Genomic DNA, 27,829 nt, shown 5'->3' on the forward strand with positions numbered 1-27,829 from the left:
GGAATAGTTTGAAATAGTGAGAACACAGTGACCACCTCTATAGATACACACACACACACACACACACACACACACACACACACACACACACACGCAGGCAGGCACACACACACACACACACACACACACACACACACACACACACACACACACACACACACACACACACACACTCTGACTCCCTCTTGTTGTTCTTCCAGGCTTCACTGGGAACCTTTGCCAGATAGATATCGATGAGTGTGCCAGCACGCCTTGCAGAAATGGCGCCAAGTGCACCGACGGCCCAACAAGTACACCTGCGAGTGCACTGAAGGTACGCAAAGGTGTTTCTTTTCTTTTTGGAAGATTTGGCATTTTTGCCTTTATTTGACGGGACAGTAGGCAGACAGAAAAGGTGGGGAGAGAGAGGGAGAGAGAGGGGGGATGACATGCGGGTCCACGGGTCGGATTCAAACCCGGCTCGGCCGCATGAAGGACTAAGCCTTTGTGGTCCGCGCTCTTACCAGGTGAGCCCCTACAAAGGTTTTTTCAAAAAGTTAACAAAAGCTGAAATTGAAGAGTAAAAACACGACACAACAGTTTGAAATTGAGCAATTCTAAAAGAGCAAATGGGAATAGTTTGGAATGGTAAGAAGAGAAAAATACAACCTACAACATTTACGGCCTACGAAGTTCACCAAATCCCCGATAATGTCAACAAGCCAAAACCAAACATCCTCTTCCTTCAGGCTACAGCGGCAGGCACTGTGAGACGGACATCAACGAGTGCTACTCGGACCCGTGTCACTACGGCACCTGTAAGGACGGCCTGGCCTCCTTCACCTGTTACTGCCGGCCCGGCTACACCGGCCGCCTCTGTGAGGCCAACATCAACGAGTGTGTGAGCCAGCCCTGCAGGAACGCAGGCACCTGCCAGGACAGAGAGAACGCATACGTGTGCCTCTGCCCCAAGGGCACCACGGGTAGGACACACACACACACACACACACACACACACACACACGCATGCACACGCACACGCACACAGACACACAAAATTTTGCGAAATGTGAGGATACTGAACGACCTCTTCTTGCCAGGAGTCAACTGTGAAATCAACATCGACGACTGCAAGAGCAACCCCTGTGACTACGGCACCTGCATCGACAAGATCAACGGCTACGAGTGCGCCTGCGAGCCCGGCTACACCGGTAAGCGGCTGCTGATTGGAGGGTTGCACATACAGTATGATGTCATTTCCCCTGTACTACACACTCAGCACTCGGTCCTAAAACATTTGGGTGCTAGAAATATGACCGAGGCTCCAGCGTACAAGGAGACGTTCAGCCATCTTCCCTCTGAAACCCCCCTGACACATACAGCCGATAATCGAGTGTCAACAACGTCCGGGCTGTGGGTGAACGTCTGTTGCCCTAGCTAGTCTTTGCGGTGTGTCCTGCCTGCACCGTTGCCTCTACTCGGCAGGCTTTTTCGGCCGATTCGATTCAACGGTTGAATTGGCGTCGGTCGGGCAGGCTGTGAGAGAAATCACTCTGATTGGCTGGTCAGCTGGTAGCGAAGCAGTGTAGAAGAGAGGGGACACACAAAACGTTCTGCTCGTTTTCCAACTTCATCTCATCTGATAATTCCAAATAAATTGATTTTTTTTTTAAACTTTTTATCAGACATATTCTGGATTGGAAGTAGCTATATTAGGAAAACCGTTTAAATGCTGAGCGAGAGTGATGTGAAAATGGTGCAGTACATGTAGGCAAACGCTGCTTTGTTGAATCAATCTGGTTTGTATTCACCTTATTCCTGGACGTACGTTTCCCATGATTCTCAGCGGTTGCCGGTTGTCGACTTCCTGTTTACATTTTTTTCACTAGCAAGGACGTACGCGCCGCTGTCAAAGAGTGGGAACTTTCGGCTTATTTTATCCGGAAATGCTAAAAATAGTAACGTTGTGTGGTTGCATAGTGGCGATATTTTACAAAAACGAGGTGAATGTCAATTCACCCGTACTGTACGGGCTTATTTTAGCCGAAATTGCTCAAAAATAGTATGTGGTTGCATAGCGGCAACTTTTGTTTTGAAGGCTAAACGTCCAAACCGGAACTCTTATTATTTGGTCTAAGCTGGAGCTTTAGCGGTCTCTCTCTTTCAAGATTCAAGATATTGTCACTCCGTTGTACAATTATGCATGTGTGAAATTATTGTGTTGGGGGGCTCCATTACAAGACATATGTAGGTACAAAGTCACATCAATTATTATGTTGTGTACTCTTTCGCTATGAACGGTCCTGGGCAGAAACAGGCAACCGGCAGCTGGAAACAGGGAGGGAGGGTGTCATGGAAGCGCCCACGGTCTCACCAGGAAACTCGTGAATACCCACAGTCGTAGGTCTCACGCAGCAGTAGAACGTACGTGCTAGTTGACACTGGCTGTAGCCTTTGCGATGTGTTCAAGTGCAACTTTTTGGCTCCGGCAGTCTTTGACTCTGTTGTCGCTAGTTTCTTTTGCTTGTTCCTTCTTTGGCAATCAAATCATTCCAGATGTTGCGATGATCTGCAGAAAGAGCTGGTTCAAGTGGGTCTAAAAGCGCCTCCTGCTCAGGCCTCTCAGGTGACAATGAGAGCTGGAGTAGGAGGAGGAGGAGGAGGAGTGAAGGTATGGATGGAGGAGGAGTGTGGGCCCCGATGGGGGAGGGTGACAGATGGCGAGCGAGCGAGCGGAGCACACTCCTCTGAGGCTCGGCCGGTGTCACTTTCCAGCCCCTCCCTGTCCCCAACCTGCCGCTGTTAGGGACACGCAAGCTGCCCTCCCCGCACACAAAGAGAGGACACACACACGCTGGCGCACACGGTCGCCGGGGACCGGCGCGGGAAGAAAAGATTCCCTGAAAGATTCCTGAAAGTGGATCTTTTAAGAGCTCGGAAGCCGGTTCCCTGCTTTAAAGTGAAATGGGCCTGGCTTTATGTTCTGCGTGGCACCGGCCTGAATGGCGTCGACGCTTCAAGCGGCCGACAAAGAGCAACTTAATAAAAGCCCTCATGTTTCTGGAAGTTGATACTTTCACAATATCCCGTTGTGTGGCAGCTCTGTCTGCCGCTGTGAGTTGGCGTCATGTACTTAAAAAAATTATTCTTCAAATGGGAGTACAAAGTTGTGTGTTAAAATAGTCAAATCCCATGTCTCATGTCTAAAAACTGAAAACACAATTAGTCCAGAAAGTAATCTACACATCCATGCGTTCATGTAACAGGTACTATGTGTAACATCAACAGGTACTGTGTAACATCAACAGGTACTATGTGTAACATCAACAGGTACTACTGTATGTGTAACATCAACATTGACCAGGTGCTATGTGTAACATCAACATTGACCAGGTACAACTACAGTATGTGTAACATTAACATTATGCGTTCATGTAACAGGTACTATGTGTAACATCAACATTGATGAGTGCGCCATCAACCCCTGCCACAACGGTGGCACCTGTATCGACGACATCAACCGCTTCACCTGCGTGTGTCCGGACGGTTACCATGACAACACCTGCTTCTCCCAGGTCAACGAATGCCTCAGCAGCCCCTGTATCCATGGCCACTGTGACGACAAGGTCAACGGGTGAGTCGGCCTACAAACAAACTGGCCTCCAATCAACGGGACTAAATTCACCAAATAGAACATGTTGCCTTGGCGTCCGGGTAGTGCAGCAGTAGATTGCCTGCCTACCAACACGAGGGTCGCAGGTTCGAGCCCCCCCATGTTACCTCTGGCTTGGTCGGGTGACCATGCAGGCACAATTGGCCGTGTTTGCGGGTGGAAAGCTGGATTAAGGGTATGTGTCCTGGTCGCTGCAATAGTGCCTCCTCTGGTCGGTCGTGGCGCCTGTTCGGGGGGGAGGGGAACTGGACGGAATAGCGTGATCCTCATGAAACCCCTCGCTGTCAGGTGAAAAGAAGCGGCTGGCGACTGCACATGTACCGGAGGAAGCATGTGCTAGTCTAGTAGAGGGGGTGGAGCAACGACAGGGAGAGGGAATTGGCCAAGTACAATTAGGGAGAAAATGGGCGAAATCCAGGGGGGGGGGGGGGGGCGATAAAGAAATGTCGCAGACTCTTCAGTGATATATAACAGTGGAAGTGTATCCCAAGGTGGATTTGTCCTTTGAATATGCGATAGAGGCGAATTAATTAATTAACTCATTGAATGCCATGGACGTCCTTCGACGTCCAATTAAATAGTGACGTAGAATGCCACGGACGTCCTTCGACGTCCAATGCGTTTTTTGACGGTGGGACGTCGATCAAAGCCTTCCGCAGCTCCTGTACAACTATAGTAGCTATTGGAGGTGTATAACCTATTTTACGGACTCATTAGGTGGCGACAGTGCTTGCTCGGTGCAGTCCAGATTAGAGACAGGTCCGAGAAACAGCCTAAAAGCCGTGGATCAAAGACAAACCGATACATGCTCCCAGAGCCATTTGCTCTGTCGCGGGAGCTGACATTGGCTCCGAACAGGAGTCAATCCGCGCTCACAACTGAGCCCCTCTGTCCCTGTCTGTCTGTCTGTCTGTCTGTATAGTTTCCCCACCCGATTAGCAGGCAGGAAAGCAGCCCCTGACGCCAAACCATTCAGCAATCCGCGTTGGCTCTTCCCTGCTGTGGCGCTGAGAGCCGACAGCAGCACACAAACGCACTCCGAAAATATAATGGTTGCGTGAGGCTGTGTGCAGTGTGGGGAGGAGTTTACGGGGGGAGGGGGGGAGGGGGGTGGTGCCGGGTGGTGCACGCAGGGCATCACACAACAACTACGTCACTACATCAGAAAATATTATCTTCAGACTCAGTGAATGTGCTTGAAATGCTGCATTTCACAAAAGGCGGATTATCTCAGCTAATAATTTGAAAAGCCTGAAAACGCTGAAAACAACCTATCTTCTCCGGCTCATAACTAAAGAACGGAAAATGGTATCAATAAACTTTTTTTTGCTGATGATACAATAGAGCCAGCTCGTTCTTGTGCGTGTTCGGTGTTTACATAGTAATATCACACAATATTCTGTGGGCCTCGAGAAATCACTGAAAACGCTCTGAAAACTCTGGCACTGGGAGCATCCGTTCTCCAAAAGTGGCTGGCACTGAATGAGTTAACAACTGTCTGTTAGACTGAGTGAACCTACTGAAATAATGTGTAACTGTCCCTGGTGGTCATTCTCTGCCCCTGCAGCTATAAGTGCCTGTGTGACTCTGGCTGGAGTGGTAAAAACTGTGACATCAACAACAACGAATGCGAGTCCAACCCATGTATGAATGGAGGCACCTGCAAGGACATGACCAGCGGATACGTGTGCACCTGCCGCATGGGCTTCACCGGTCAGTGTGTGTGTGTGTGTGCGTGTGTGCGTGTGTGCGTGTGTGTGTGTGTGTGTGTGTGTGTGTGTGTGTGTGTGCGTGTGTGTGTGTGTGTGTGTGTGTGTGTGTGTGCGTGCGCATGCGTGCGTGTGTGTGTGCGCGCGTGTGTGCGTGCGTGTGTGTGTGTGTGTGTGTGTGCATGTGTGGGGCTGGTGAATGTTATGGTTTGTACATATGGCACAAATAAACATTGCATCTCCACTTGACCATTGACCCTATACTTAAAGGATTCCCAACCTTTTTTAGCTCGTGACCCTATTTTTAAGTCGCAGAAATCTAGGGACCCACGACATTCAAATTCCGCTACACCATCGATAATGTCATCAGTGACATCGTCAGTGATGTCACATAGTATGCTTCTTTTCCCCCGCAGAATTCTGATTTTAATCTGAGAATTCTGACTTTAATCTCAAAACTCTGACTTCATTCTCAGAATCCTGATTTAAAGTTATAATCTCAAAGAGTTTCATCTAAATAAAAAATAATGTTGTCACAATGTTGATTGAGGCTATGATCCATTGATGGAAGCCTTTGCAGTATATAGTGACATTATGTGACATTAGTAATGTCACATAATGCAACACTGTTTAGATGTCACCTGCAATGACCACTCATTGCCATAGGTGTCACCCAAGAGAACAAAGCTGAAATCTTAAAGATGATCACTTTAAACTCAGAACTAAAAAATAAGTAAAACAAAAAACGCAAGTGACCCTAATCATCTTCGGTAGTATTAAATTGGGTCTGGTGTAAAAATAATAATAATAATAAAATAAAATAAAAAAATCAAAATTTCAGGCGACCCTATTTGGATTCCAGGCGACCCCACTTAGGGTCACGACCCTAAGGTTGGGAACCACTGCTATACTTAAACTGAAGTGTGTGTGTGTGTGTGTGTGTGTGTAATATATTCTCCCCTATAACCTGCAGGACCAAGCTGCCAGACCAACATAAACGAATGTGCCTCCAACCCCTGCCTCAACCAGGGGACCTGCATCGACGATGTCGCCGGCTACAAGTGCAACTGCGTTCTACCTTACACTGGTATGAAAATATTATTCAACACTATTGCCCCCCCCACCCCCGCGTTAACGTTCTGGCATTTCCTTACTGGCGTTAGAGAGTTTCCAGGCCCTGCGTGCTGCGGGTGAAATAACTGAGGGGGTCAAAGTTCATCAGCAAGACTTCCTCGCGGCTCAAAGCTGCAGATTGACGCTGGCCCTCCGTGACACTTCAACAAGGAAAATATGTCCCCTCCATCCCTTCAAATGTTTTATTACAAAAGCAGATAATGATGGATCGCCTGAGGGCAGATCTTTCTTTTTTAACTGCCAAGTCGTCTTTTTGGAAAAATCCACAGAACTCTTGAATAATAAGGTGACGGGGTGGGAACGGGAGCTTGACACATTTCCTGTTTGCATACTTCCTGTCTCACAGAACAGCAAATGCTTTGACAATGGGCGGAAACTGGAGCCGGCTTCCTGTACGGGCCCGTGTGTTGTGGAAACAGATAGGGAAACGTCTCAGGCCTAGTAACACTGGGAGAGCCCGCGGGCTCCAGAAGCTTCTGATACTGTAGCTACTGATTGAAAGATGATTCGCTGTCCGTGTGGGTCAGGTTATCTGCAAGCTCAGCACTTCCACGCGATAGTCAAACAATAATATTGAGCACAGTTTGTAAGGTACAAAAATGTATAAACACACAGCACTGTAAAACCGGACCGGTTTAATCACAACTGCGTTGATAACGGCACACTACATCACGTCCCAAATACCCCACATGTTGTTATGCCTCCGCCGGCGATAGCCAGGCCGGAGGCATTATGGATCCGGGTTGTCCGTCCGTCCGTCCGTATGTCCGTCCGTACGTACGTACGTATGTCCGTCCGTCCGATGTTCGTTAACGCGATATCTGAGGAACGCCTTGACGGAATTTCATCAAATTTGCCTTAAACATCCACTTAGACTCAAGGATGATCTGATTAGATTTTGGTGGTCAAAGGTCAAAGGTCAAGGTCACTGTGACCTCTCAAACGCCATTTTCAAGCTTGTTAATGCGATATCTCAGGAATGCCTTGATGGGGTTTCATCAAATTTGCCTCAAACATCGACTTGGACTCAAGGATGAACTGATTAGATTTTGATGGTTAAAGGTCAAAGTTCAAGGTCACTGTGACCTCACACACCCACTTTCCAAGCTCTGCAACGCAACATCTCGGGAGTACCTTGACGGAATTTCTTCCAATTTGCCTCAAATGGCGATTTGGACTCAAAAATGAACTAATGGCGGAGGCATAAATCCGCAGTGCGGTCGTTCTAGGTTTCCTTAATGAAACCAGAAAATCAGTTAGGAATCGGATCATTGAAATAGGACACTTGCTTCACATCCCAACTCATGGAATATCAGCCCTTGGTAGAAAATATTACAATATCATGATATAACTGTCAAACTCATTGTGCCTGTGTTTGTGAGTCTGGGGCACGGTCTAAATATTGTTCAGTCTCAGCCATTACAGGCATCTGGAGAAGACAATGTTTCATGATACCCTTGAGTGCTGAACATGTTTTCATATGTCATTGCCTGCATTTGCTAGTTAAGCTACCATTATACATCTCCCCTGTGTCTACAAGTGTATGCATCCAGTCAGTGTCTGGTTTCATCATACTGTAACCTTCCAAATTATCTGTTGCCCTACTCTGGATCCCAATAAAAGTATTAAAATTGTGTGTGTGTGCATGTGTGCGTGCGCGTGTGTGTGTGTGTGTGTGTGTGTGTGTGTGTGTGTGTGCGTGTGTGTGTGTGTGTGTGTGTGTGTGTGTGTGTGTGTGTTGTAGGAGAGAACTGTGAGACCCTGCTGGCCCCCTGCAGCCCCAAGCCCTGCAAGAATGGAGGTGTGTGTCGGGAGTCTGAGGACTACGAGAGCTTTTCCTGTGGCTGCCCTGACGGATGGCAAGGTAAACCTTGTTTTCAACAGAAAGGTGGCGCTGTTGTGTGTTCCTGACCGAGAAAAGCGTGTTTTAGCTCTCAGAACACAGAGTAAGAAAAGCTACAAAATATTTCAACATTGAGCAAAAAGCGTACAGAGCTTCAGTGACTTTGCAACAATAAGAACAATTTCCGTCAGGTCAAGCCAAGTTTATTTGTATAGCCCTAATTCACAAGCATGCCTCAGAGGACTTTAATGTGTCTAGCTAGGTCTAACTAAGCACAATCAATGAACAGAATTGAACAACTTAGCATAGCAAAAGAGAAGAGAGAGAGTAGAGAGAGAAGAGAAGAGAACAAGAAAATACAAGGTAGACAACAGTAGATTTGAGCAAGGCCTAAAAGAGGTGCACACACACACACACACGTTTCCATCCTGTTTGCGTGGCTTCATCAGACGTTCTCCTCTCTCCTCTCAGGCCAAACCTGTGAGGTGGACATCAACGAGTGCGTGAAGAACCCCTGTCGCAACGGGGCAGCCTGCCAAAACACCATGGGCAGTTACCGCTGTGGCTGCAAGGCGGGCTACAGCGGACGCAACTGCGACACCGACGTCGACGACTGCAAGCCCAGTAAGCGCTATACCCATCCTTCTCCCTTTACTTCACGGGCGCTTGGCAAAGACGCTCCAAACGCAAGCTAGCCAAAGTCGCAGAATCACAGTCGCGCCGAGCTAACCCAAAACGCTATCCCTCTCCTACCCCCCCCTCTTCCCCCTAGACCCCTGCAGCAACGGTGGCTTCTGCAGGGACGAGGTGAACAGCTTCATGTGCACCTGCCTGCCCGGCTTTCGGGGAACCACGTGCGACGAGGACATCAACGAGTGCGAGAGCAACCCGTGTAAGAACGGCGCCAACTGCACCGACTGCGTCAACAGCTACACCTGCACCTGCCCGCCCGGCTTCAGCGGCATCCACTGTGAAAACAACACGCCCGACTGCACCGAGAGGTACGGAGGGCGAGGAGGGTCACATTCAGACCCAGGATCAGAGATAAGATAAGGATTGGATCAGTGTAACAACAGTGTAACAACTTCTAACAAGATGTGTTACGGGTTGGGGTCGTGCTGCTGTTTGTTCAGATCAACAGGTTCACTCTTCTCTTGCACATGTTGATTCCATTGTCTTGTCCACTACTGCCCCCTATGGTGGAACATTGATCAACAACAACTGACTCCCAACACCTCTTAACAATGAAGCTGTCCCATAAGCTCTAAATCAAACATGGTAGTACATTTTAGGTCGGAGAAATTAACGTATGTCCAGAGGGAGGTATTATACATTATTTTCTACAATCCCTGGACTGGCTTGTAGGAAATTATTAAGTCACCCTATAATTTGCCTCAACTAGTTGTCAATGTGTTTAGTTCTTTCTTCTCCAATCTCCCTCCATTTAAGTTTCAGAATCCTACATGTTTTTCGTTCGCGATGCATTCCTAAACATTCTCATCATACTGTGTATATATTTTTTTTATTTGTTTCTGTAGTTCCTGCTTCAACGGCGGCAGCTGCATGGATGGCATCAACACCTTCACGTGCTTGTGTCCGCCGGGCTTCACCGGCAGCTACTGCCAGCACGACATCAACGAGTGCGACTCCAAACCCTGCCTGAACGGAGGCACCTGCCAGGACAGCTACGGCACCTACAAGTGCACCTGTCCCCACGGATACACCGGACTCAACTGCCAGGTCAGAAGACTGGAGAGTTGCTTTATTCACACTCGCCTTGTCAAGTGTAATCGAGCCTAAGTCTGTAAACAGTGTTTCCACAGGCCCTGGAAACCCTTGAAAGTTTGTAGATTTTGCGAAAGATAAAATAAGGCTTTAAAAGCTTATTTTAAATGAATAGATGGCCTTAAAAGTACTTGGTTTTTGGTTGTTGTTTTTACTTACTAAAATGCAGCACGCAAATCAACACTTTGAATGCTGAGGAAAACCCTATAATGGATACAGTTTATTTGTGTTGTTAGCAGCAGCTTTAAAATGAATGATTGTTTTGCAGTCATTCGTAATATTATATTACATATTACTTCGTAAAAGTAATATGTAAGTCTTATATACATGTATGATGTATAAAAATAATGACAAATCTTATCCCAAAGCATGACGGTTTTGAGTGGGTCAAATTCACCAAACACCACAGAGATTGATAGATAATAAATTTGGTAATTTAGATGTTTAACCCGCATGCGACTGATGCATCTTAAATATGCGTGTGTCCCTTCAGAACTTGGTCCGTTGGTGCGACTCGTCCCCCTGTAAGAACGGGGGAACTTGCTGGCAGACAGGAACCACCTACAGCTGTGAGTGTGAGACCGGCTGGACGGGCCTGTACTGTGACGTCCCCAGTGTCTCCTGTGAAGTGGCGGCCAAGCAGAGAGGTAACATGGGTGGTACTAGGGTGTAAATAAACCTCTGTTTAAAATCAGGGTATCTGTCGGGTCTTGAAAAGTATTAAAAGTTGATCAATCAATTTAAGGAAAATTAAGGCCGTTTTGGAGCTGATTGTGTTAAATGGGCATATATCATCTCATATCGACCCCTGAATTGAATCAAAATCGTATCATGGCAGAGTTTGTGATATCAGCAAATATCGTATTGTCCAAAGAATCTATATAATATCGTATCGTGATGAAACTTAGGATTTACCGTCCGTCGCTGACGAAAATGGCATTGAGGTCTTAAATATTGAAAAGGTTTTTAAAAAAGGTCTTAAAAGTTATTGAATTTAACTTCAGGATTCCTACATTATACCCTGAAAATGTGCGCACAAGTGTTGTTTTTACCTGACATATAATATCATCATTTAAGTACACAGTTTCATATCTAACAATCAAGTTGCCCTTGGTAGCTTCATGGTATGAAAGCTGTAACGAAAACAAAACTAATCTCCACTGTTTCGTCCTTTTCTCTCCCCACTCTGTATAGGCGTTGATGTGGCCCATCTGTGCCGTAACTCAGGCCAGTGTCTGGATGCAGGCAACACTCACTACTGCCACTGCCAGGTCGGATACACTGGGAGCTACTGCGAGGAGCAGGTGGACGAGTGCACCCCCAACCCCTGCCAAAATGGAGCCACCTGCAATGACTTCCTCGGAGGATACTCTTGCAAAGTAAGACCCCCCCCCAACAGGTAGCACTTGTGAATGAGACCTCGGTCTCAATGTGATTTTACCTGTTTAAATAAAGGCTAAAAAAAATAAAAATAAAATACACACCGAGTTGTATGGATTTTGATGAAAAATGCTCATGAAATGAAAATGTTAGTGGGTAAGAATGCTAGGCGCATTACTAAATTATTTTGGTAGTACTTTTATGGTGCCTGGAGGTGATGATGTCTTCAAATTTTTTTTTTTTTTTTTTTTTTTTAAGTCATATTACCTAAACCCAAGGCCTTAAAAGGTCATGAATACAGTTAAATATATTTTTTGCCAACTCTTCAATACATCTTTTGGGGAAAAGTGTTTCTTGGTTTGCTGTTTTTCTCATGAGAAATCAGCCGACCAATGCACCGTGCAGACCAACATTCTGAGTGCTTGGTCCAATTTCAGATGCGACATTTGTTTTATATTTCATTTGAACTGGCATGAAACAAAGTTCTCAATCTAAGCTGATTCAACTTGCCGACACGTTTTATGCATTTTGATTTCACAGTAAATACATTTTGAGCCTGAATTGAATAAAATATGCCTGGCTGTAGCAGGCATCCTTTCCACCTGCACAGCCGATAGTTCCTTCTGCTTCTTCCTCACAACATCAGTGGGCAGCTCTGATGAAGAGGCCTGTTTATAAATAGAAGGTGATGTTAATCTCCCGCCGTATAAAGGATCTGCTGGCCTTGGCCGGATGAAGGCCGGAAAACAGCCAGGTAAACAAAAACCTGCCTTGTTTCATGTCAGACATTGATTAAGCTTTCTCCCCTCTTCTTTTCTCGCTCTCTCTTTCTCTCTCTGTCGCTCACTCTTCTGCCTCTGTCCCTCTCTCTCTTTCCCTCTCTCTCTCTCTTCCTCTCTCTCTCTCTCTTCCTCTCTCTCTCTCTCTCTCAGTGCATGCCAGGCTATGTGGGGACCAACTGCTCGGACGAGATCAATGAGTGTGTCTCTCAGCCGTGCCAGAACGGGGGCACCTGCATTGACCTAATCAATACCTACAAATGCTCCTGTCCCCGGGGAACCCAAGGTCAGCGGACCCCACGCACCACTCCTCCGCACCCCTCTCTCTCTCTCTCTATCTCTCTACAGTATCTCTCTCTCTCTCTCTCTCTCTCCATCCTTCTCCACGCTTCATTAATTAGGGCTTAACAGCACCCAGGGCATGTCTGAAGACTCTTCCTCCCCTTCTTGCCTCCCATTCCCTCCCTGATACTCGTCAAATACGCCATAGATTTTTCTCTCGGACATGAAGGGAGTGTGTCTTGTAGGTCGGCCAAAGTGCCAGTGGAGTTGGGTGTATCTTCCCCCCCAAAAAAGCCAAAATGTTGATGATATTTTGATCGTGGAGTTGAACAATCCCAGAGGTTTTGGCGAACATTTTAAACAGTAAAAGTGAAAATCCACCCTAAAACACGTAAAAGAAATATATAAATATGTATGCAACGTGGATTTCTGGGCCATTATTATTTTTTGTTAGGTGGCATATTTGTCGTATACCTGCAGATTTTAAACAACTAGTGCAGTGCCCGTTCCCCTCCCTCCCTTTCTCCACATTCACCCCCCTGTGGGTGCTTTTTTCTCTCTCTCCACACTGTACTCCGTCAGGTCCCCCTAAGCCTAGGCTCACTCCCCGAGTCTGAAGTCGACCAGAAAGTTTTAAACACTAAAAGGAAAATCTGCACTAAAACACTTGAAAAAATAGATCTAAATATGTATGCTACCTGAATTTCTGGTCCATTATTATTATTTTTTTTGTGGCATATTTTTCTTCTTCCTGCAGAGATTAGACAATGCACTCATGTTGAGACATTTGCAGTGCAGCAACAATGGAGTTTAACTGATAAAATATTAAAAACGTCAGAATCAATAGGACCTTTATTTGGAGTGCAACATCCAGCAGAACATCTAACTATCAAAAACTGATGTTTTGTTTTTTACAGGCGTGCACTGCGAAATCAACATCGACGACTGCACGCCGTTCACCGACCCCGTCGCCAACGAGCCCAAGTGCTTCAACAAGGGGAAGTGTGTGGACCGCGTGGGGGGCTACCACTGCACCTGCCCCGCGGGCTACGTGGGCGAGCGCTGCGAGGGCGACGTCAACGAGTGTCTGTCCAACCCGTGTGACCCCCGCGGAACGCACAACTGCATCCAGCTCACCAACAACTACCGCTGCGACTGCCGCACCGGATACACCGGTAAACTGCCTGTTGAAGCTAGGCAGCCATTTTGGGTCTGGTTAGATAATGAAGGGGGTTTTGATGTATGCTGCATGTTAAGTTAAGTTAAGTTAAGTTTATGTGTATGTATGTGTTATGCTTCATAGGCCAGCGCTGTGACACGGTGTTTGATGGCTGTAAGGGCAAACCCTGTCGCAATGGAGGGACCTGTGCTGTAGCCAGCAACACCCCACACGGCTTCATCTGCAAATGTCCTCCTGTGAGTACACGCACGCATGCACACGCACACACACACACACACACACACACACACACACACACACACACACACACACACACACACACACACACACACACACACACACACACACAGACACACACACACACACACACACACACACACACACACACACACACACACACACACACTTTCTCTGGCAGAAGCAAATGTACCAATATTTTAATATTGTGCCACATTTCTGCCGTCTATATTGATGGTGACAAGTAAATCTGACTTAAAAACTGATCAAATGAGGTATGGTGGGAATATTATTTGACATCACACCTAACATTACCGTTCGGTGCAATGAGATCACCATTCATTTGATTATTTAACCGTGATGTTGCATACAAGAACCATATTGTGATATACATATTGATATCGTATCATGATATTGATTTGAACCACATCGTGCAGCCCTGCCCTGACTATAACATACAGTAATAATATCGTCTGAACTCAAACATAAACCTAAAACACCCATTGTACTTCCTGAAATGAGTAGGGCATCTTGGTTTCCTGTCCTACACAATTGGATGAACTGATTAATGTCAGGTGTGCCTGATCACTGTTGTTGTGACTGCAGCAGTCAGGCACACCTGACATTAATCAGTTCATCCAATAGTGTAGGACAGGAAACCAAGATGCCCTACTCATTTCAGGAAGTAGTCTAGTTGTGCAAGTAGTCTATTAAATACCTCCCCCCCCCCACCCCCCCTTCCTTCAGGGCTTCACCGGCTCCACGTGCGAGTATGACGCCCAGGCCTGCGGCAGCCTCCACTGCCGCAACGGGGGCACCTGCATCTCGGGCCACAAGAGCCCCAAGTGTCTGTGCGGCGCGTCCTTCACGGGCCCCGAGTGCCAGTATCCCACCGACAGCCCCTGCAACTCCAGCCCCTGCTACAACGGCGGCACGTGCGAGTATATCACCGAGGAGCCGTACTACCACTGCGTGTGCCCCACCAGCTTCAACGGCCTGCGCTGCTTCATCCTGGACTACAGCTTCGCCGGCGGCCTGGGACACGACATCCCGCCGCCATCGGAGGTGGAGGAGGTCAAGTGCGAGGAGCCGCTGTGCGAGGAGGAGGAGCGCGCGGGCAACAACATCTGCGACGTCGGCTGCAACACCAACGCCTGCCACTGGGACGGCGGCGACTGCTCGCTCAACTTCAACGACCCGTGGCAGAACTGCTCGGCCTCGCTGCAGTGCTGGCGCTACTTCAACGACGGCAAGTGCGACGCGCAGTGCGACAACGCCGGGTGCTTCTACGACGGCTTCGACTGCCAGAACCTGGAGGGACAGTGCAAGTGAGTGTCCCTTTTTCTTTTGTGTCCAAATCAAATTGCTGTGAAAAATAGATGCATGTTAGAATGCACTATGTAGCCTAGACAGGCTCAAAGCAGAAGATAAGATAACAGCACTTAATTTTAGATGAGAATTCTATAATTTAATTAAGTATATAAAGAATATATTAAAAAGAAAGAAAGAAAGAAAGAAAGAAAGAAAGAAAGAAAGAAAGAAAGAAAGAAAGAAAAACTTTCCTAAGACCCCCTTCCCCTAGTTGCGTCTCGGTGGCTGGAATTATTTCATTTTGAATAATCCAGACAAGACGAAAAAAAGGCAGATTTTTTGTTGTTGCTCCACGTGAAATGTTCTATGGTCTCTCCTGATTCTGAATATAGCTGAATCACTTGGTTTGACGAAGTAAAACTCTTTTTATAAGGTCAAGTAAAACTCTTTTTATAAGGTCAAGTAAAACTCTTTTTATGAGGTCAAGTAAAACTCTTTTTATAAGGGTTTTACTAAACATCTATGGACAAATGAATGGGGAACGAAATCCCTTAGGCCCCATGCCGAACCCGGAAGAGGGCGTGACTTTGGCACTCAATGTGGCACAACTCCTGATTATGTACAAAGCACTTTGGATCTTTTGAACAGTTTTTAGCAAACCCTCTTTATGTTATGTCCCGCCCCCACATGTTATGTCCCGCCCCCACATGTTATGTCCCGCCCCCACATCTTGCTTTCACTGGAAATACGTTGGGCCATATCTTACACACCCAGTGCAAGTGCAAGGGCAAGGGCAAGCGTTATCTTAAGCGTTATCTCAAAATCTTTTTTTCCGCTTATTTATTTACCACTGGGTCAGCACATCAAAGGACGTGTTCCCGCGACCCAGTGAATTGTGACCCAGTCAATTAAAAGGGAAAAAAAGGGAGATTTTCAGTGCTAGAAACTAGCAAAAGATGACGCTTGCACTTGCAATTGCACTGGGCGTAAGATATGGCCCATTGAATCATGGGAAGGAAGACGCCTACAAAATGCTGTTTTGCGTGTGATTTTCACGCGATGATGTGATTTCAAGTCGATTTGTATTCCCGTGCATCACAAAACCATAAGAGTCCGTGACACGCATCCAAATCGCCATTAATACCCCCTAACCTCATCTGCCCCTCCCCCCCCTCCAGCCCTCTGTACGACCAGTACTGCAAGGACCACTACGCCGACGGCCACTGCGACCAGGGCTGCAACAACGCCGAGTGCGAGTGGGACGGCCTGGACTGCGCCAACAACATGCCCGAGAAGCTGGCGGTGGGCCGTCTGGTGCTGGTGGTGCAGATCCTGCCCGAGCAGCTCCGCAACCACTCGTTTGGCTTCCTGCGCGAGCTGAGCCGCGTGCTGCACACCAACGTGGTGTTCCGCCGGGACCACCAGGGGGAGCTGATGGTCTACCCGTACTACGGCAGCGAGCAGGAGCTGAAGAAGCACAACATCAAGCGCTCGGTGGACTCGTGGCCCGAGGGGCCCGGCGACGTGCTGGACCTGGTGAAGAGGAGCCTGCGCCACATGGCGGGCGGCAGCGGCCGCGCGCGCAGGGAGCTGGATCACATGCAGATCAAAGGGTGAGGATTTGGTGCAGAGATGGGGACTTGGGCTTTGTGACTTGGACTCGACCCGCACGTAAGTCACACACGGTGACTTGAGACTTGTTCTCAAAAGACTTGAGACTCGAGATGTGGGACTTGTGAGCAATCTTTATTATCTACCAATAGCCTAATAATGTCAACTAATCAATGCTGATACTGTATACTAATAGATAAAGGAGTGAGGATAATACAGTATTTGAATTCCCAGGTTTTACCTAGGCAGCGTTCTAAGCAGACCGGATGGCATGCAGCAGATGATAGAACGCTCATCCATAAGAGCCTTGAGACTTGACTTGGGACTGTTGTGACCAAAGACTCGCTACATGACTTGGACTTGCCCCTCAAAGACTTGAGACTTGACTTGGACCACTCTTTTTGAGGTTCTGTGTGCAAGAAAAACCAACTGAGCAGTTTGTCTGGGCGTGCTGTCTTGCTCTCTCCGCAGGTCCATAGTGTATTTGGAGATAGACAACCGCCAGTGCTTCCAGCAGTCCAGCGAGTGTTTCCACAGTGCCACCGACGTAGCGGCCTTCCTCGGCGCTTTGGCCTCCAGCGGCAAACTGAACGTTCCCTACATCATCGAGGCTGTTCACAGTAAGAACATGAGAAACTGCTCCTTCTCCTCATAGAAAGCGCTTAAAAGTCAAGGCTGTATGGATGTCTGGGTAGTGCAGCGTTAAGATTCCCCGGCTACCAACAGGGTCAAGGGTCGTGGGTTCGAGCCCCCGTGTTACCTCCGGCTTGGTCGGGCGTCCAAACAGTTACAATTTGCGGCGCGGGCGGGTGGGTGGGTGGGAAGATGGATTAGGGGTATGTGTTCTGGTGGTTGCACTAGCGCCTCCTCTGGTCGGTCGGGGGGGGGGGGGGGGCACCTGTTCAGAGATGCGGTGAACTGGGGGGGAATAGCGTGACGCTTCCACACGCTACATCCTGCTGGTGAAACACTCCTCGCTGTCAGGTGAACAAAAGCGGCTGGCGACTGCACGTGTATCGGAGGAAGCATGTGCTAGTCTACAACTCTCCCCAGGGGGGTGGAGCAACGACGGGGACAGCAGGGGGAATTGGCCAAGTACAATAGAGAGCCGCAGTAACGAGTCCGGAAATCATCGATGCTAACAGCCCTGGTTCTTCACAGTTTTCGCCTATGGGAGTTTTGAATGGGTTTTTGGCGCGATGCTTCTAATAATCTCTCTGGGCAACGCTGGCTTAATCAAACGCGAACCAGTGTTTAGTAATATCATCTTCACACATGAGGACCACTTTTATGAGTTTTGAAGCTTTTATGTGCCGTTAAAAGGGTGGCTAGCTAGCAAATGGCTAAATGAGACTACAATGTCGACGCGGATATTATACGTCATCACGAGTGAACGCGGAAATTCTTTCTCTCGCAATCAATGCGTGGACGTCTATGCGACACTGTGTGTAGTTCTGGATTAGCTTAGCACGAGCTTTTTACCTCTAGGGCTCGCAGTTACCCTTCAAAACTCATGAAAGTGGTCCTCATGTGTGAAGATTATCCCGCTGAACCTTGGTTCGCGTTTGATTAAACTTGCGTTGCCCACAGACATTATTTGAAGCATCGCCCCAAAAACCCATTCAAAAATCCCATAGACAGAAACAGTGAAGAACCAGGAAGTTCGGGACTTCCGCATTCAGCCTACAAAAATACGTCATCCCTGCAGCTCTCTATTGGGGAGGAAACGGGGTGGGGCGGGGGTGGGGTGGGGTGGGGGGGGGGGGGGGGGGGGGGTTGGAGCAGGTTGTCCGCAACACACACACACACACACACACACACACACACACACACACACACACAGTGGATAAGGCACGTGCGCTTCCACACACACACACACACACACACACACACACACACACACACTCACACACACACACACACACACACACACACACACACAGTGGATAAGGCACGTGCGCTTCCACACACACACACACACACACACACACACTCACACACACACACACACACACACACACACACACACACACACACACACACACACACACACACACACACACTCAAACTGAAGGTATCCCTAACCCTGGCACTCTTTGATTGTGTATTTGTTATGCAGCCGTGAACAAATGCCGTTGTGAATCTCAGGCCTAAACAATCAATCCCCGCCTCAGTGTGTAAATCCATTGGCTTCAGGCTCCAAAATGGTTAATTGCCGCAAATCAACTCATCCAACCCCCTACCTCCACAATATAACGTTCTCTCTCTCTGTCTCTCTCTCTCTCTCTCTCTCTCTCTCTCTCTTGCTATCTCTCACTCTCTCTCCCCCTTGCACTTTCTCTGGCACGTACACATATACGTACATCCGCAGACACACACACACACACACACACACACGAGTACACACACGTAGCGCACGCACGCGCGCACGCACGCACACTTCATCCCACAGTGTGCGGGGCTGCCGCAACCTTCACCTCGCTGAATGTAATACCAGGACTTAATGCATCTCTAAGGGTTTAGGTTGGGGGAGTTTATCATTTCAAAATCGTTAGTAGGGAGAAAAAAAGAGAAGGGGAAAAATTGATCGGGAGTGTGCTAGAAGTTGGGAGTCTTTGTTATCTCGAAAATCCTAATAAATCCTTCGTCTTTACAGCTTAAAGCGCGTGCAGTAATTTGAAGTTCATTAATCCCCCCCCCTTCTTTTTTCCGCCCTCCCCCTTAAAGAAGAAATGGTAAAGTTGTCTCTTGGTGCGGCGGGTTGAGAAGGAAGAGAGGAGGTGTTCCTTTCTTTTTTCTTTTTTTCTCGTTTTTTCTTTATCACGCCCCATCCCCTTTTTTTTTCTTTTTTGATGAAAAGTGGTTAGCAATTCTGATTATTACCGAATGGATAGTAGAAGCTAGCTTTACAAGCGGTGAGGATCGTCAGTCGGGTTTTTGGCGCTGGCTGTGGACAAACCGGGCTTCTTGGAGAGCGGGGAAGCGCCGGGCGAAGAAGTGCCGGACTCGCTGTGCTCAGACGCTCGGGGGGGGGGGGGGCTGATCCCGGCTGTCTGGGTCCACGTCCGTCCGTCCGTACGTCCGTCACGTCCCTCGGTCGGTGTCATGACCATGTTGTCCCTGTTCCTACCAGGCGAGGTGGACCCGCCCGACAAGGACCTCTACCCCGTGTACGTGGTGGTGGCCGGGGCGGTCCTGCTGGCCTTCTGCGGCGTGGGCATGGTGGCTTCCCGAAAACGCCGGCACGAGCACGGGCGCCTGTGGCTCCCCGAAGGCTTCAAGACCAGCAACGAGACCAGCAAGAAGAAGAGACGCGAGCCGGTCGGAGAGGATTCCGTGGGATTAAAGTAAGTTTGTTTTTCCGTCGATTCACCCGGTGGCGTTTTGTGACTCAATGGGCAGCAGCTTCTTGGCGGGTCAGGTTGAAGGGCTGGTTCTGAACGGCTAAATGGGTGAAGCCCGGTGATCAGACAAATTTGGGAAAGGGGGGGGGGGGCTTGCCTGGATCATTAATGATAATGATATCGCAGGTTTAGGTGTGCATTAATTGACTTGTCAGAGACACAGCAGAGGAGGTGGGGTGGGGATCCAATCAATCTTTTGTTTTTCGGCATTGCCGCACCATTTGCGGGCGAGGGGCTCAGCCGGGATGGGAGGATTTTCAATGGGATTTCTGCTTGACCACAGGCCACTGAAGAACACCTCAGACATCTCCCTGATGGACGACACCCAGAATGACTGGGCAGAAGACGAGCCTTCGGACGCCAAGCGCTTCAGGGTAAGGAAGCACAAATGCGTCACGCCATTGGAGATTGTAAGAATTTAGGCATTTTTGACATTTTTGTTACAGTACAAGGAAATATTTGAATAACTGAATTTTAGACAGAAATTGTATATAGTTTTTCAAACTTGGATTTGGGATTTTTTTTTTTTTTTGTTGCTATTTGAACTTGATTCGATTCCTAGTGTCTAACCTCTGCCTGTCCCTGGTCCTGTAGCAGTTTGAGGAGCAGGCTATACTGGAGCTGGACGACCAGACGGACCACCGCCAGTGGACCCAGCAGCACCTGGACGCCGCTGACCTGCGGATCCCCTCCATGGCCCCCTCCATGGCCCCCTCCATGGCCCCCACACCACCCCAGGGCGAGATAGAACATGACTGCATGGATGTCAACGTCCGCGGACCAGGTGGGTGACTGGACGCTTTGTTGCTTATTAGGGGAATCTGAGGGACTGCTGGGCAAGTGGATGTGATTGTGAACACAGCATATCGGTTCATTTCTATGCTTCTTGACTGGGTTGGATTTTTTAAATCGAATTATACATAATCAAAGACTTGATACAATGAGTTTAAATTAAGAAGATAAACAAGAAATAAGAAACATTGATTTTAGTTTGGTCAGGTGCGTGGTGTAGAAGTGCTTCATCTGTTAAAGGTCTAGAGGTCAAGTTCAAAATATAAAGTTAGGTTATTTTAAATTATTATTATTATTATTATTATTATTATTATTATTATTATTATTATTATTATTATTATTATTATTATTATTATTATTATTATTATTATTGTTATCAGCATTATTATCTTGTAGATTCTGATTGTGTTGGAAAACGTGTATGGAATCATTTTCTAAAAGGAATTATTTTCAGTTGCTTTTATGTTTCTGCCTTGTCAAAATTCTGTGGCTGCAAAACCTTTTTCACAAAAGATGAAACACCACATTGAAGGTATTTTTCTATCTAGTGTAATACATCCAGCAGATTGTTTAAAACCGTTTCTAAGCGAACATTTCTAGTGTGTGTGTACGTGAGCGCGCGCATGTGTGTGTGTGTGTACGCGCGCGCGCGTGTGTGTGTGTGTGTGTGTGTGTGTGTGTGTGTGTGTGTACGCGAGCGTGCGTGCGTGTGTTTGAGTGTGTGCATGTAGGAGTTGCTAAAGCCCCATGTCCTCAGGGTAGGGGGATCTTCTTCAAAGCAGCTGGCTGGAAGCCAGGCGCCTGGGGGGAAAACACTGATTCCTGCTCAGATTAATCATTTGACCAGTAATGGGCCTCCGTTTTTTTCCATGCCATATTAATAAGACCAATAAAGGCGTCAAATACAAAAACACAATTTCGCAGTAAGTGTCTAATCCCCCGAAGAATATCTCAGAAAAAATCAAAGTAACCGGGTTAAAAACTCGAGAGCACACGTTTTTTTTCTCCCCGTGGGCGGATCGATGCGCTTGAATCGACCAAATCTGCGAGATCTGGGGCTTGCTATCCTTTTGAAGAGGAGAAAACCCATCTAAGGCGACTGACTGAGCCTCCTCTCACAGATAGATGATAATGCTTCGTTTTTCCAGCCGCCGAGCTTTCGCGAGCCCCCGGCCTCGAGCCCCCTAGCTTCGCTTTTCCTTCTGAAGCTTCTCCTGCGCCGCGGCTTGATCACCATCCGTTATCGAAAGTAGAGCGCTGTGATGATTCAACCCAGGCAAAAGCGTCAAATCCACATTCGATTTGTTTATTTTGCTTTGTTTTTCATCTCCCGGGTGCTTTTGAAGTGCAGGCGCATGCCTGCTTGTAGCTGCCTGCTCCTGGGCTGTGCAGCTGAGCACGCACACTCTGTTCACCTGCCGGCGCTCACCTGCTGCTCAAAAATGGCCGTCACATTCTCTCCTCGTCCCCTCTCTCTCCTCGTCCCCCCTCTCTCTCCTCGTCCCCTCTCTCTCCAGATGGATTCACTCCGCTGATGATCGCGTCCTGCAGTGGCGGAGGATTAGAAACGGGCAACAGCGAGGAAGAGGAGGACGCCTCTGCCAGCGTCATCAACGACTTCATCTACCAGGGCGCCAACCTTCACAATCAGACCGACCGCACGGGTGAAACGGCCCTCCACCTGGCTGCCCGCTACGCCCGCTCTGACGCCGCCAAGCGCCTGCTGGAGGCCAGCGCTGACGCCAACATCCAGGACAACATGGGCAGGACGCCGCTGCACGCTGCCGTAGCAGCCGACGCCCAGGGGGTTTTCCAGGTGGGTCCCAGGTGCCCGACCTCTACAGCAGGGGTGCCCACACCTTTTTTGCTTTGCGAGCTACTTGTACAATGACCAACTGTGACCGACTGTGATGCCAGCGAGAGCGAGCCCGTGATAGACTGTGTTAGACAGATGGTTCATCCAATCACCTGCCAGTTTTTTTTTAAGTGCTTGCCCTTTGAAACGGTTTCCCGACAACTCATTGGTTGGTTATGTGAAAACAAATCTTCTGGCAGCATCAGGTTAATTGAAAGTACCTATACCTATTGAGAATATTGTGTTAACTTTTGAGAAGCAGAATCCTGATCACGAGTCATTCTGACCCTCCTTAGCTCACAGTGTGTTGAACTTCTTGTCTTTATGTTGATCGTCTCTATAGATTTTGATAAGGAACCGTGCAACAGACCTGGATGCGCGCATGCATGATGGCACCACACCGCTGATCTTGGCCGCCAGGCTGGCAGTGGAGGGCATGGTGGAGGAGCTCATTAACTGCCATGCCGACGTCAACGCCATCGATGATTTCGGTAAGGTTTCTCTGCATCTCTTCCACTCGTGTGAGCAAGGAAAATACACAATAAAATGTTGAACTTCATATTCACGTACTAGTAAAATGTTAATGTCTCCGATGCATGAGAACAATGTGTTATAGGTTTTAATTTCTTACATATGTTTGTCTCTACAGGTAAATCGGCCTTACACTGGGCAGCAGCAGTTAACAACGTGGAGGCAGCTATTGTGCTACTGAAGAATGGCGCCAATAAGGACATGCAAAATAACAAGGTTCAAAAGAACAGATCTTTTCTGCCCCCACTTAACAATAAAACAGAAAGAAAAATACCTTTCCAAAACAACACTCCTCGTGCATCTGTGAATCTCTTAATGTTTTGTCTGTCTGTCCGCTTCAGGAGGAGACCCCACTATTCCTGGCTGCCAGGGAAGGAAGCTACGAGACTGCCAAGGTCTTACTGGAGCACTTTGCCAACCGAGAGATCACCGACCACATGGACCGACTGCCCCGAGACATTGCTCAAGAGCGCATGCATCACGACATCGTGCGGCTGATGGACGAGTACAACCTGGTGCGAAGTCCTCCCATGCACGGAGGCTCGCTCGGCACCACCTTGTCGCCCCCGCTTTGCTCGCCCAACAGCTACCTGGGCGGCATGAAGCAGCCACAGCCTCAGGGCCAAGGCCAGGGCAAGAAGGCACGCAAGCCCAGCGCCAAGGGCATCGGCTGCAAGGACGGCAAAGACATGAAGGTGAAGAAGAAGAACTCCCAGGATGGGAAGTCTGGCAGCCTGCTGGACAGCTCGGCCGTTCTGTCCCCGGTGGACTCGTTGGAGTCGCCCCACGGCTACATCTCCGACGTGGCCTCTCCGCCCATGATGACCTCGCCCTTCCAGCAGTCACCGTCCGTGACCCTCAACCATCTGCAGGGTATGTCCGACCCCCACCTGGCCATCAGCCACATGGTTATGCCTAACAAGCAGGAGCTGGCCCGCATGCAGTTTGACCCTCTCCCTCCCCGCCTCACCCATCTGCCCGTGTCCGGCGCCAACGGCCAGTGCGACTGGCTCGCCAGGATGCACGGGGCCCTGAGCCAGCCGGGCCAGTTCAACCCCATGAGAGGGCCCGGCAGCCAGGGAGGTTTGTCGCAGCACGGCATGATGACCTCGCTCCACAACGGCCACCCCGCCACCAGCCTGCCTCAGATGATGACCTACCAGGGGCTCCAGAGCACCAGGCTGGGTCCGCAGCCGCACATCATGCAGCAGCAGCAGGCTCAACAGATGCAACAGATGCAGAACCTCCAGCAGCTGCAGCAGCAGCAGCAGAGCATCCAGCTGCAGCACCAGAACTCAAACACTTCTCCGGAGCTCCAGCAAGGAACGTCCAACATCCACACCATCCTGCCACAGGAGCTCCAGCAAGGAACGTCCGTCATCCACACCATCCTGCCACAGGAGACCCAAATCATGCCCCCCTCCTCCCTCAGCCAGTCCATGCCCAGTACCCAGTTCCTCACCCCGCCCTCCCAGCACAGCTACTCGGGCCCTATGGACAACACCCCCAACCATCAGCTCCAGGTGCCCGACCACCCCTTTCTGACCCCCTCCCCCGGCTCGCCCGACCAATGGTCGAGCTCCTCTCCGCATTCCAACATGTCCGATTGGTCAGAGGGCATCTCGAGTCCGCCGACCAGCATGCAGTCGCAGATCGGACATATACCCGAACAGTTCAAATAAGAAGCTTGTATCTTTTCGCCCAGATGAACTGCTGAATATTTTTGTATGAAAAAGGCACTCTTGATGAGAAAAAGAAGGAAAAAGGCAAAGCTGTAGAGTTGACAGAAGGACTTTTTTATATGCTTTTATACTAACAGCAAGAATGACCTGTGTTTCATCCATTCTTTTTATTTATTCATGTCTTATTTATACTTTTCATCGCCTGCTTACAGAAATTTCGGGGATCAAATGGTGCTGGGTCATAAGCAGGGTGCTGGGTCATAAGCAGGGGAGAGACATTTATTTTGAGAGACTAGAACTCTCCTTCTTTTCTTTGTAGTGCTTCTTTTTAACAGTAAACTGGCTCAACAGCATACACACTGGGTATTTATTTTCTCAAGGATTTTCTGGTCTTTTTATATGATTTCTCAATCTTTGTTTATATTTTCCTCTCTTTCTTTTTGTATAATCTTGTGTATAAACAAAACCGTGATTAATGGGCATTTTATAGAGCACATTTTAAGTTCCAGTGTTACGTCAACTTGTTTTAAGTGTGTGAAATATTCTAGGGAGTTTGTAAAAAAAAAAAAAAAAAAAAAAAACGTGAATGTTGACTGAACAAATGTGTCCCACATTTCATGCACATGTGCTGTATGACGTATGAGTTTCCCCACAATTTCCCCCGTTTCAATTTCATGGGATTCTTTCAGTTACACTCAGTAGAGTTGTATTATACTTCTTGAATCATTGGAATAACATTAAGTTGTGCCACTAGCTTTGATCGTTGGCACATTTGTAGAGATGGGGTGGGGATGTGATGTTGTACAGTATGCAGCCATCTTGGAGATTGGCAGTTGGAGAACTGGCCTGTTGGCCACATTGTATGTTGTTGTCCAGAGGGAAAAGAAAAAATTCACTTTCTCTCTCCCTCCTATTAGTTTGAGCCTATGGCTGTGTTCTTCCTTTTGTAAATATGCTATGCTTTTCCCTTGTAAGCAGGATTTTGTTTCAGAAATCTGATGTCTTAAGCATGCCATTCTGATAGAGACGTCTCACAGCAGTCAACAGCCTCTTAAATGTTATACACAGAACATCTATTTTTAGGGATGCACTGATTTGATCGGCCGTACATTGGTATTGGCCTTTGCCTTGTTGACTGCCAATGGCGTAGCAGCAAATAAGAGAACATTCACCAATGGTAGTGGGTGGTGTTTATCGGTCTTAGGCTTTTGAAGGCTGTGTAGGCTTTTTGAAAATTATTTTTCCACACAAAGACAAATCTATAATAAAGGTTGTTTCATAAATTTGTACGATTGAATTTGTGCTTATTCAAAGATACTGTAATGAAGGGCTGAAATACTTTAAAAATAAATACTTTTTTTTTACAGTGAAGATTTCTTTGCTTCCCTGTCACAAAATCTGCAATAAATAACAACAAAAAACATTGGCTATCAGCCAAATTATTCTAAACATAATTTGGCCCAGAATTCCACAATTGGTGCATCCCTATATATTTTACCTAGTGTCCAGAAGCACAGATCCACTTGAAAGATATATACATACAGGTTTTATAAATTCATATTTATTTACTGTTCTGTAATTAATGAATTCACGAGGCAACCATTTGTGCATATTAAATGCTTTTTTACTCTACTAAAATGGTAAAACTGTTGGCCCTTGTTCTCTATTGTGTCCATTCTAATGCTTTGTGAGACACTTCATGGTATAGTTCTCAAAATGTTATAATGAAGAAAAAAATGTTAGGCTTTAGTGAAATTGTAATATGTTTCCCTGCTCTTATAAAGTTATAATTTACAAGAAATGTATTTTTCCCCCCTTAATTTTCAATCTGTAAAAATGTTTCTTGTTATAATAAAGGGCACGTGTGTGTCTTGAATTGAACTTCGTATTTGACTGGTCTGTGCTTTTTTCATACATGGACTCCGAAGATCAATTTCTTGAATACAAATATATTTTATTTCACACTTGATTTTTATTTCTGCAGAGCCAAGGAAATCTGTAGACTTGGTTCATTATTATATTAATCACCTGACACACATCTGATATTTTTAGTAATGGTCACATGGAATGACAATATCTCTTCATATACAAAATAGTATGCACTTCATTTCAGCTGGGCACAATTTGATGCAGCGGTCAAGTACATTTTACTTACTATGCCTCCCTCTAGTGGTGTGTGTGTGTGTGTGTGAGAGAAATATAACGACCTTGGTCCAGTTGCACCATGTTGCCCTTCAAAGCTAAGTTTCTTCATCCTCATCCTCCATCACAATCAGACCTCAGACAAGATTATTATTGATTATTAATAGCACTACCACATAAGGCAGTGTTTCTCAAACTTTTTCAGGACGCCTAAACTGACACAAATTAGACCACGGACCCCCATTTGATAAGATTTTGTCCTATAGGGTCCCCCATCTGACAATATTTTAGCTTTTGTGATGACCCTTCCACTCTCCTGGCCCTGTCTTGCAGGAGTTTGGGTTGTTAGACTGATTGGGTGCACCTGGGCCCGGCGTACTCATTGGGCTTAAACCACCCATTATGCTTTTCATTAAAAAGGAAAAAAAGAGGGAAAAGTACACAAGCTACTATTTCTGCCACTTGTTTGCCGACATGTCATTCACTTTGAAAGAACACAGAACTCAAAGAATACAGCCAC

General features: G+C 47.5%; 1 protein-coding gene across 1 annotated transcript in view; it reads left to right on the plus strand.

Moving 5' to 3' along the window:
• notch1b (notch receptor 1b) overlaps positions 1–27,007 on the plus strand; it is a gene marked incomplete at its 5' end in the record, with an annotated part of 59,632 nt that extends 32,625 nt beyond the window's left edge. Inside the window, 26 exon segments of the mRNA XM_083644888.1 lie at positions 201–287; positions 290–313; positions 729–962; positions 1,080–1,190; positions 3,421–3,613; positions 5,220–5,365; positions 6,335–6,448; positions 8,240–8,359; positions 8,810–8,962; positions 9,111–9,339; positions 9,877–10,078; positions 10,617–10,770; positions 11,318–11,502; positions 12,436–12,568; positions 13,482–13,739; positions 13,868–13,980; positions 14,729–15,309; positions 16,471–16,905; positions 17,375–17,523; positions 20,037–20,250; positions 20,591–20,681; positions 20,905–21,091; positions 22,617–22,915; positions 23,298–23,445; positions 23,604–23,701; positions 23,827–27,007. Of these exon segments, the coding sequence (XP_083501014.1) occupies positions 201–287; positions 290–313; positions 729–962; positions 1,080–1,190; positions 3,421–3,613; positions 5,220–5,365; positions 6,335–6,448; positions 8,240–8,359; positions 8,810–8,962; positions 9,111–9,339; positions 9,877–10,078; positions 10,617–10,770; positions 11,318–11,502; positions 12,436–12,568; positions 13,482–13,739; positions 13,868–13,980; positions 14,729–15,309; positions 16,471–16,905; positions 17,375–17,523; positions 20,037–20,250; positions 20,591–20,681; positions 20,905–21,091; positions 22,617–22,915; positions 23,298–23,445; positions 23,604–23,701; positions 23,827–25,167 (5,999 nt within the window). The 3' untranslated portion in view covers positions 25,168–27,007.
• Between the last annotated feature and the right edge of the window lie 822 nt (positions 27,008–27,829).

The sequence above is a fragment of the Poromitra crassiceps genome (genome assembly GCF_964638095.1).
Source record: "Poromitra crassiceps genome assembly, chromosome: 10".
Taxonomy (NCBI): Eukaryota; Metazoa; Chordata; class Actinopteri; order Beryciformes; family Melamphaidae; genus Poromitra; species Poromitra crassiceps.